This window comes from Mixophyes fleayi, chromosome 5, assembly GCF_038048845.1.
Source record: "Mixophyes fleayi isolate aMixFle1 chromosome 5, aMixFle1.hap1, whole genome shotgun sequence".
Taxonomy (NCBI): domain Eukaryota; kingdom Metazoa; phylum Chordata; class Amphibia; order Anura; family Limnodynastidae; genus Mixophyes; species Mixophyes fleayi.
In genome coordinates this window covers 205,925,696-205,936,980 of record NC_134406.1, presented here as the reverse complement: position 1 = coordinate 205,936,980, position 11,285 = coordinate 205,925,696, and the positions used below count along the sequence as shown (strand labels likewise).

At 39.4% G+C, this 11,285-nt stretch overlaps 1 protein-coding gene across 1 annotated transcript; it reads right to left on the bottom strand.

The window, feature by feature from the left end:
* Positions 1 to 2,226: 2,226 nt before the first annotated feature.
* LOC142159508 (uncharacterized) lies at positions 2,227 to 10,745 on the bottom strand. Its single transcript, XM_075214403.1, has 4 exons — positions 10,241 to 10,745; positions 9,818 to 9,901; positions 9,152 to 9,339; positions 2,227 to 2,355 (listed from the first exon to the last, which is right to left on the bottom strand). Exons 1-4 carry the CDS (start codon positions 10,743 to 10,745, stop codon positions 2,227 to 2,229), a joined length of 906 nt encoding a protein of 301 aa, XP_075070504.1.
* Positions 10,746 to 11,285: the final 540 nt, after the last annotated feature.

Below are 11,285 nucleotides of genomic sequence, written 5' to 3'. Positions count from 1 at the left end.
TGTCCAATTGCTTTTCAATCTTGAATACAATTTACACAGACTAGTGGCTACTGGTCATTGTTAATGCATTGCATTGCATATATATAATAGTGCTAGACAGTATATGCAGACTGTGTTAGATAGATATGATTCTGAACTAACTAGTATATTTATTTCTTTGGGAAAAACTGTGGGCTTTTGCTGTAACATATTAACAGCACAATCCAAAAAACAAACAGATTTCTTTCTTTTACAATGTAAAGTTTTTCTAGTGAAAGTAATCTTGTGTCTCTTGTGTGGGGCAATTGAAATCTCAGTGACAACTGAAATCATTTTGAAAAAAACTGGGTGTTTATGTGTGAGATTCAGCAGCAGCTGCACACCCTAAAAAAAGGCTATATATTGTTATATTCTAATCTTTTTTATTTTACAATACTTGTAAATTTTGGAAGGGTTATTCAGTGAAATCTATATTTAAAAAAGGGTGTTTGTGAGGGTCACCATTAAGTTATACACCCCAAAAAACACTATATATTCTAATATTTCTATTTTTTCTATTTTTCAATTCTTGTCTATTTTGGAAGGGTCATTCAGTAAAATCTATATTTAAAAAAGGGAGATTGTGCATGAGGGTCAGTGCGCAGCTGCACACCACAAAAAAATACTATATATTATGAGCTTTTCTATTTTTCAATACTTATCTATATTTAAAAAAGGGTGTTTGTGAGGGTCACCATGTAGCTGCACACCCCAAGAAAATGCTATATATTATTATTATAGTTTTTTTCTTTTTTTTCAATAATTTTCCATTTTGGAAGGGTCATTCAGTGAAAGCTATATTTAAAAAAGTATTTGTGGGTGGCGGTTTTTCTGGGCATTTTTGAGTGACCGCATGTAGAACATTGCAGTGGCTACAAATAAAAAAGTCATCTGCCATGCCATCAACTGAAGCAAGCACATTGGATAAATTAAGCAGCAAAAAACAATTAGTGTAAGGTGCAAAGGTATAACAATGTTGAAATGCTACACACACACACACTAAATTTGAAACTTTACACAGCAGGCATTATGGAGAGTGGAGAGGCAGTAACAATGGGATGTCATTAGATGGACAGAGGCATCAGTAGATATTTGGACAAGTAAATACTCAATTGTAAAGAGCTACCTAATTTGCTGTCGCTATATAACTAAATGAAGATTTGAGAGATGAAGGTGGCCTGCACGCATACTACAAAAATTCAAAGATTAGGCACACAATACGTTGCCAGAGTATTCATCAGTTGCAAAGAGCATAGCTTTCATTACCTTGCTGCTATATAAATAAATTAGGAGGTTGATAGACGAAGGTGGCTTGCAGACATACTAAAAGCCTTCGAAGACTACTAACACAATAAAATACATTGCCAGAGTATTCATCGGTTGCTAAGAGCGTGACTACCATCCCCTTGTTTTACTTATATGCTATGTGTCATAATGCTGCCCTTCTGAATCAAACCAGGGGACTTGCATATGTTTATGGGGAGGGAGGGCTGAAAAATAATTTCCTCCTGCGCAAACTTCATCCAACACTGAGTTAAAGGGGATTGCCTGAGACTTGCAGCAGAGGTGGTCCCCAAGACCCATGTATACAAATATGGAATGTATATAAATAATATTTATATGTTCTATTAGTGACGTGTAAGAAATATGTAAAGGCATAGTTCAGATAGGCCAATAGTTGCCCCTCCCACACATGTATGTATAATACGTACATTGAAGCAGATTTGGTTAAAAGTCCACATTCTGAGAAATTAACATGACAGATTTTGGATATGGAAAAGAATACATGTATAGATGGAGATATGCTGGATGATGATTTATACTATATGATGGAGTTAGAGAACTGTAAAATATGGTTATTTTTTTTTTATTGAAATGGAGAAAGCAAATACACAAGTAGAAGATTTACAAAATCACAGAGAACTGTGGACAACTGCAAAGAGCAGCAGGGATGCCCCTGAAGGTGGGGATTCCCCCTGCAGCCCTATTCTTCACTGAAGGGCTCTCTTGCATAATTGGAGGCTCTTACTCCCTTGCTTACCACCCCTCACAGGGTAATGTGGGGCTGTTGCTGCCCTTGCTGGGCTCCATTCCCCGTGTTCATAACTGCCCTCACTGTGCTAGCAAGTTTGCTTACAGGGGTGTTTGCCACTTTTGCCTATACAATTGCCGGGACCCAGGACCACCTCCTCCCTCCTGGGTCCCTGGCTAGAAGATGGCTCCCTTCCCTTTCCGCTTCTCCCCGTTGCTACGCCCCCTCTGGCCATTGGCCACAACCCCATCGATGACGCGACCACTTGCATCATCAGGGGCGTAGCCCCTGTTCAGTTCTAAAAGCTTATGGCAGTTAATAGGAAGCTTTAACATCGTAAATAATTATATTCTAGGACCAGTAGTGTAAGAGGAATCTGACCTTTCACTGTTTGGTTTTGCTATTAGTAGTTAGCTGACACACATTGCTCTCTCCGCCACCATTTTTGTTTAAATGAAAACTGTGACTTTTTGCCAAATTTACATTGGTGTCTGTGTGGTTATTTATTTATTCAATTACAGCAATAGTAAATCTGAACATGGGAATGAGGTGGGTGCAATGAAAGGGAGATATCAACACTATGCAGTCTATTATTTTTGCAAATGAGTCAGAGAAAGCAATTGAAACAATGACAAAGTTGCAAAATCCTTCATTAAGACAGCTCGCTGCAGACTTTGACCAAAATTGTTGAAAATTGGGACCATTGTGAAGGGATCATTAGAAAATAGACTGGAAATTACTTGAAATGAATGTTAAGGCTATAAATAGTAATATAGCAGCAAAAACAGCTCAAAATTACATTATTTTAATTATTTTTCACAATTTTTGATTAAATCTAGATCTAAAACCAAAATCAAAATCTTACGTGATTTTTTGCCAAAACCAATAGCAAAGCCGAAACACTAACGTGGTTTAGAACTGACACAGGTTTCAAAACCGAAATACAAGGGTCACCGCACATCTCTACTATAAGGTCCATCTGCTTTAATGTAGAGAACTTGCAAAATAGAGAACTCATTGCTAACTCTATAAAAACATGCAGCTTTTTTACCATTGCACAGTTACATTTATCTGTGCTGTAATGTTTGTTTACTGAACGTTTGTGACACTATTTAACTTCGCAAAATAAAAACATGGAAAATATTTGATGAATTACATAGAATGTTTAATTTCAAGAATCATTTGCTATAGATGGTAAGAACATTTAATGAAGGCTGAGGCTGCTAAATGAAACCACGTAATGCGAGTCTAATAGTTCTACAGCAGTTTTGATATAAATGCGAGTCAGGTGGAAGAAAGTGAAATTTTATCAATATAAACATACTCTTCTTTCTCATTTATTCCACCCCACTCTCATCAATGTCATTCCAAATTACATTCAGATAAAATATTCCTCGCTTCACTGAACAGTTTTACCATGATTGGTGTGGAGGATTAGACGAAAAACTTACAAATGATAAAGAAATTCCAAGTTTGATTAGTCTGGGCAAGAAAGTGCTGATGTGTAGAAAATTTGAAACTGGAACATTAAAAAACACATTTTTTTCAAATGTTGGTATTAAGCAGAACTGCCATCTAAATAAAACAGATTTTAATCTAAAACTCCATATTAAAGAATTTGTTTATTTGCTATTCAGTTATATTGAAGTCTCACTCATGACCATCTCAGTATTAGAAGCTGACTATGCTATCAACACAGCTGGCAACAGGAAATAATGCTGTGTTCACATTTTTACTGATAGAGATTATACGTGAAGAAAATATACCAGGAATTGTACACTTCTCTATTTTGACAATAATTCCCTGGTGGCAGTATCTGTAGAAATGTTACATTGTTTCAAAGAATTAACAGTTGAAAAGTGAATTTAAGGGTTGATAAAAATATATATGTATTATATTTGCCCTCCCAACAGGTAGGAAACACTAAGAAAGACTAACTAAACTTAACGTGCTGCTGCCCTAGAATTTGAACCAAATGAGCCTTAAATTAGATGTTAAATGATTATTGAGCCTAACAACTCAACACCACACCCACAATTACTTTACTAGGAAATGTGGGGGGTTGGTGACAGCCAAATGTCATTAAAAAATGAAAACTAAATGTAAATAAAATAAATTTACAATCTACATGGTAAATACAGTCTTGACTGTAGACTACATCAGAAAGGGGAATATCACATCTGTGTTATGTATGCTAAACAAAACATAAGGAAGCATGTGCAGTAACTATCCCCTTTGTGACAAGGATAATGTAATGATCACCAGTAGTTAAAGTAGTATTAAACTCAACACGTAAAAAAAAAAAAAAACAACTCTCTGAATAGGAGGTCTACAGTACCGGTACATTCATATCTGTGAACATAAAACCTGTTATTTTATAGTGACTTAGATCAGTTTTACAATCTTAGCTTTTGCTAGCATGGGTGCTGTGCTGTATAAGCACAGGAGAAGCAACTCTATTATGTAATTTTAAAAATAAAGCAATACTCGTCAACACCAACGTCATAGAGAATCCAGATGTACCCGTTGGAAAATTGTACCAGACAAATGCGTTCAGGCCTCCCTATACCATTGCAGATTAGCAGGTGCCAATGCCCTCCTGACCAGACCATCTATGCTCTCTTGATAATCTGTTAAACGTAAGAAGGGCATGACATCACTACAGGAATTTTAAACATGTCCAAAAGTCCCTTCAGTCTAAGAATCTTGGCTGTCGGTAACCTGAAAAACCCATCTCTAGAATAAATTTCAATCCCTAAATAGGATAACTTATCCATTTGACCTTCAATTTTGTTCACTGCTATGGGCACCCCAGCACTCTGCCAGCACACTAACCAAAAAATCATGTAAATAGTGTCAATTTGTTAGAATGTTTAGTTAAGTTAGCTTGGTATTAGTCAATAATACATTAGTAAAGTGTATGATTTGCAAGTATGTTAGAACACATCAGTGCCAACTGTAATCTAAGAATACAAAAATAGACTTTGCCACCTGTGGGATATCGAGTTCCTGTGAGGTCCTAACTCCTTGAGCAATCACCTATGACCTTCATGTTTTCTTTGTATTTACTTTATAAAAACGTACTGCGTTCAATGTACTGTAAGCATTTTGGATTGAAGCTTCATACTGATACAAGCTACCCATACATCTGTGTTTGCGGTACTTGTGGAATTTAAATTGTTCACTTCTGAACAGTTTAAAATTTTTCTACTTTAGAAATACATTGCTTGCACTGGACAGAGGATTATTTCTCTTTAACAATTTGAGGGCTCTGGAGCTTTTCATGAACACGCTTATCGACTCATTTTCAACAAAAGGTGTAGTCGCAAAATACATATTACCTAAATTTCCTGATGTTTTATTAAAATACATATTACCTAAATTTCCTGTGTCTAATTATCTGCTTTGTGAGTGAGGCACTGAATTGGATCACAGGACTAAGGTATACATGGTCTAGGTGCATTTTGTGATTTAGTCTTAAACGTTTTGCTTTCATGTTTTGCTATGCTTCAGCATTTTAATAGTTATTGATAATATGCTGTAATATTGCATTGTTTTAAGTTATAGTAAATGTGTATAGTTAAATTCCCAGCAATAGGAAAAACTGTGTTTTTAGGGCTGAGGCATGTTTGTGTGTGTGTTTGTGAAGTGTACTAGTTGCATTAGATTGCATATTGGAATAAGCACTCTGTATTTTATTGGCATTTTTAATTACGGTTTGTCATTGAACTGACAGGATTGTTGGAGCGATTGGGTCCTACAGACGAGCACAGTCAATTTGCTTGTATTTTTTTTCCGTAGCATAATTGTAATAAACGTTTTCTGTGGCATTTATGCTCAAAGCCTACCCAATGGAGCCGCAGTGAAATGGTATCCCTGCATACATGGCAGAGGACCACAATAGATAGGGAAGAGTTGTCAAAGATGAAAAATGCATCGTCCGTAACAGCTGCTATTAATGAGCCGCAAGGATTGACCATATTTATTTGAAGAAAAATTATGCTGTGAATGCAACGCAATTTTGTGCAAAGTGGTCAAAAATGACTGCTCACTGTGTGTGTCTGTTTCCCATTGCTGGTAATTTTGATAGAAATATATTAAGAAATTCATAGAATGAGCCGGAAGCAGAAATCTGCATTAAAATTACCGTACTAACGGTAATAATCCGCACTATTACCATAGCAAATACAAATGCAAAATTCCTTAACTTCTAACCATTTTACTGCCATTGACCTCTTTTCTGATTTCTTCTCTGTATCTCTACACCTTGATGGTTAGTGCCTCTTTTCCCTCACATTTCAACAGGTACAATATAAATGGGCAAGACTACCTCATGGGTTCATTGAGAGTCCTAGGGCTAGATTTACTATCAGGCGTGTTTGTAAATCCGCCGACTTTCGGCGGATTTGGCGGCGGTTTAGCCATCGCCGATTTTACTAAGGCTAAACCCGCCGTCCAAACGGGCAAAAATGATGTTTCCAAACCCGCCTCTGTATACATCGCCATGACGGTTTCAACAATGTTCAACATACAAACAGCCGGATTTACTATTAGGGGGTTTATAAAGCCGCCGGAAAACCGCCATTCAAAAGACCAAAATGAAAGCGCTGCTTGTGAGCGGCGTGATGGTTCAAACAGTGTGCTGTTTCAGGTATTTTGCCAATCAGACCATAAGAGAAAGGCCTATTTCATGTCCAATGATTGCTCCATTAGGACTGTGTATAGAAAATGAGCAAAGTGTCATGAAATTTCAGGCTACTGTTTTTTTTTTTTTCCATTATTTTTTCACCCAGTATGATTGCATAGTAAAATCTCATTTCACCTTTCCTTTTCTAGTTGTTTTGTACTTTCCAAAAAACCACTAGAATACTGTTGCCTCAAAGAAACTAGGATGGGAATTGTTGCATTACATAGTTAACCCTTATTTTAATGCTAATGCAATCCACATGTGAAAAATGTTTTTTCTGCCTGAAGCAATCACAGACAATCACCGTCTATTGCCCAGCAGTTAATCATGATGCTTACAAAAAGGGCCCCTCATTATTTGGCAGGTGTGGGTTTGTTGGAGAATGGCTTTTGCAGGTAATGTGGTGCATTCTTGCCAGTGTATGTTTGCAGCTTTTTACCTGATGGAGGCAGAAAGGCGCCAGGAGGAGGAGGATGAACAGCAGTTGGCATCTGTTCCGCGGAGCCTGCAAAGACCCCGCACTCCACGTGCATTTTCAGTGCGTTTGAATCTGGAGTCTTTGGCTGATGTGGAGGTAGTACAAATGTTTCGCCTCAATCGTACTAACCTCATGGCACTGTATGAGCAAGTGAAGGATGATTTGGAGCCTACAACCAGCCGCTCTAATGCAGTGTCAGGACTACACAAACTACTGTGTGCAGTTCACTTTTTGGCAACAGGTTCCTTTCAATCTGTGTCCTCCAGAGTGATTGGCATAACGCAGCCGACATTTTCAAGGCATTTTGGACAGGTTTTAGGTGCCCTTAAAAGAGTGTGCCCTAGCTATATCAGCTTCCCCAGCCAGGAGTCACAGTGGCATGAGCTCAAGGGAGCTTTCTATAGGGTCGCAGGTATCCCTAATGTAATGGGTGCAATAGATTGCACTCATATTGCCCTGAGACCACCTCACCACAGGGCAGAGGTTTTTGTTAATCGCCATCATTACCACTCCCTGAATGTGCAGGTTGTCTGCGATGCTAACCAGCGTATATTGAGTGTTGTTGCAGGCTATCCTGGGTCATGTCATGATGCCTTTATCCTGAGACAGTCTACCCTTTATGCCAAATTTGAAAGTGGTGAAATGCCGGAGGGATGGCTTTTGGGTATGTACTTTGCATGTTTTATATATCCCTTATCCTTGCTCAAATGGACTCACATATGCTAACTGCTGTACAACATGCTCAAAGTAAATGGGAGCTAACATTTTACTTTTATTGCAGGAGATTCAGGATATGGGTGTCGCTCCTGGCTCATGACTCCTCTGCTGCATCCTCAGACTCCTGCACAGCACCAATACAATGAGGCACACATAACCACTAGAGGTATCATAGAACGTACGTTTGGACTCTTAAAAAAAAAGGTTCAGGTGCCTTGATAAATCTGGTGGGGTGCTTATGTATGCACCTGAAAAGGTATCTGAGATTGTCCTGGCTTGCTGTCTGCTGCATAACCTGGCTTTACATCAACTTACCCCACCGATTATTGCAGTAGACAGTGAAGAAGAAGGGGTACGTGTCACATCTGGTGATGTGCAGAGCACAGAGGGCGGAAGGGAGATTAGAGACCGTCTAATTACAAACTACTTTACGTGTAAGTACATAGTATGAAAAACATTTTTTGCTCAAAAATGTGTTTTATGTGAGTGCAATTTTAGTATTTTATTGTAAATTTTTTGTACATTGGAACCTTTAAAAACAGGATAGTGTGTACTCCTCATGTGGTAAATATGAACATCCCTGGAATGTGACAGTCAGAGGTCAATGTTTACATGAAATTAGTGCATAGTTGTTAAAAAATCAGAATACTCTTGTTTAATGTGCAGAAAAGAAAGACTGACACAATAGAAATTTAACTGCATTTATTGCAGAACACAATAAATAAAAACGTATAATCGTTATAGAAACTTGACAAAACATTAATAAATAACAAACATTGTGCTAGCGATGTCTTTTTGCAGGCATATCGCTATGCTTGGTGCCACTCTCTCCCCTCCCTCGCCCACCCCTGGTGCGAGCACCTCTCCTTGGAGGAGTACTCTGTAGAGATGTGGTAGGCGTGCTAGCGGCACTGGTGGAGGCCGATGAAAAAGGGGCCGGCAAGCGGGCAATCAGTTCCTGCTGGAGTTGGCCTGCCAGCCGGATAACGTTGGCATTCCCCTCGCGAATGGAGGAATGCATGGCGTCCACAGACCCAGACATTTGGGCCAGCTGCACATTTGTCTGCTCCAAAGCGCTCGCCAGCCGGTTTATTGCAGCAGGGATTTGGCTCGTGGAGCGGTGTATTCGCCTCAACTGGGCCGCAATTTGTGACATGTGCCCAGTTTGCCTGTCCATGAATAATGTCTGTTGCTGCTGGAATGCGCCAATAGACAGCGCCATTTCTCTGGCTGGGTCCATAGGTGCAGGTGCAGGTTGCTGGTGTGATGGTTCAGCAGGGCCAGGTGAAACTTCCTGGAGGCCAGACACAGGGGCATCCACTGTTACCAGGGTGATGGTTGTTAGATCCTCTGGCTCAGGGGACATTTCCAGGGACTCCGCCTGAGGTGGCTGGTATGAAGAGGGCCCTGTGTATGAAAAATGACGGTAAGTATATAGTATATAATATGTTTGTATATTGCATTCTGAACACTGGATAGGAAAGAATAATCTTTAGCAACTACAGATTCTTTCACAATGTTTGCATTCCTGATTTCTAGTCCTATGCTACCTGCTTACGGATGCACTTATTATCCTTTTAATACCCATTATCATTAGGACTGTGTAGTACATGCTGGGTTATTTTGACTAAAGTGCATGCTATCAAAAGTGGAGATGTTGCCTATAGCAACCAATCAGATTTTAGCTGTCATTTTGTTGAATGCAATAAATAAAGTAAAGGTATATTCTGATGGGTTTCTATAGGCAACATATCAGTTGAGTAAAATGTAGCCCTAACTTCTCATTGCAAACAATAAAAAGAAAAAAAAAAACAACATTGACAGCAACATTTGCACAGAAAATCAAGTAACTCCATTATTTCTCTCCTAAACAGAAATCACGCACCTGCTTGCTCGTCTGTGCCCGAATCTCTCGCTGAAGGTGGAGGTGTAGGTCTGGCACTGGGACTGAACTGCGGTCCTGGCGATTCTGGATATATTAGAAAAAGCATACAATGTATTTCCAGAAAAAAAAAATAATCAAAATATACTGTTTATTGCACAAATGTGTTTACAATTTTTTTTTTTTTCTATGAGAAAAAAAAACCTTTACAAACTATTAGAGGCAAATATACACTTTGAAAAAGAAAACAAAAAATAAAAAAAAAAACGTTTGCAAAGAGAAAAGCAGTTTTAAAAAGAGAAAAGCAGTTTTAAAAAGAGAAAAGCAGTTTTAAAAAGAGAAAAGCAGTTTTAAAAAGAGAAAAGCAGTTTTAAAAAGAGAAAAGCAGTTAAAATACTGTTAGGGTAAAAAAAACAAATAACTCACCAACTACTTGGCCAAAAGAGGGCGAGTCGGTGTCCTGTACATTTATGCCCTCTACAATTTCTGCCGGCATTATCTGGCGCAGCTCCTCCTCGTACGTGGTGTACTCCATACGAAGTGGGGGGCCACCACCCGTGCGCCTTGTCGACCTCCTTTCCTGGGCCATCTTCTCTTTAAGCCTCCTCTTAATATCAGAGAAGCGCTTGCGGCAGTGCGCCACTGTCCGCTTCAGTGGGCCCACCGCGTTCACGGCATCACAGACTCTCCCCCACAGTTGGTGACGCCGCCTTAGAGGAGTCCGGGCTGCCAGGTTCCCTAGGATGACCTCGTAGCAGGGAATGATGTTGTGCACCAACACACAATTCTCATCATGTGAGAAGCGCACATTCCTCCCTGTCTTGGTCTTCCTGCCCTGTCCTGTCTCCTCAACCTCTCCCTCTCCCTCCTCTGACCCCTCAACCTCCATCTCCCTCTCCTCAGCCTCTGCTCCCCTCCTATCTCTGGACATTTTTACCCAGAAGACAGAAAAACACAAAACACTGAAGGACTTACAAACACAAAGAACAAACTACACTACCTACAGACACACTCTCCACACAGTCACACACAAGTAACACAGACAGAGGACAAGTCAAATACAAAAAATACAAGACAGAAAATAAATGAGAAAATAAATGTACAAAACAGGAAAAAACCACAGGACTACTCACACTTCAATCAGATATCGCTCCACCAATCCACCAAACACCAACTCTCAGCAAACCACTATCCTCCAAACTCCTCTCACAAAACTCCTCTAAACCCTATCAGAGAAAAAAGTGTCAGGCCAGTGGTTTATATAGGGCTTGTGATGTCAAATCTCCTGAGTTTGAAAATAGCCAATAGTAACAGGCCAGGAGACAGGTGTAATTTTCAAAAAAACCGCCTTTACACAAAAGCGCCGTCATTTAAAGCAAAAGCGCCATGTTCTATTCAAAGCCGCCGGCGGCTTTGAGCATTACATCCCGCCGTTACATCGCCGGCGGCTTCAAATTGAAGCTGAAATGCG

Bases quoted from the DNA above. Each gene is read 5' to 3' on its own strand.
- LOC142159508 (XM_075214403.1), bottom strand. From the start codon at position 10,745: ATGTCCAGAGATAGGAGGGGAGCAGAGGCTGAGGAGAGGGAGATGGAG. The intron at 9,902-10,240 runs GTGAGTTATTTG...TAATATATCCAG, and splicing joins CTCTTTTGGCCAAGTAGTTG to AATCGCCAGGACCGCAGTTC. The intron at 2,356-9,151 runs GCGCTGTCTATT...AACTGCCATAAG, and splicing joins TGGACCCAGCCAGAGAAATG to CTTTTAGAACTGAACAGGGG.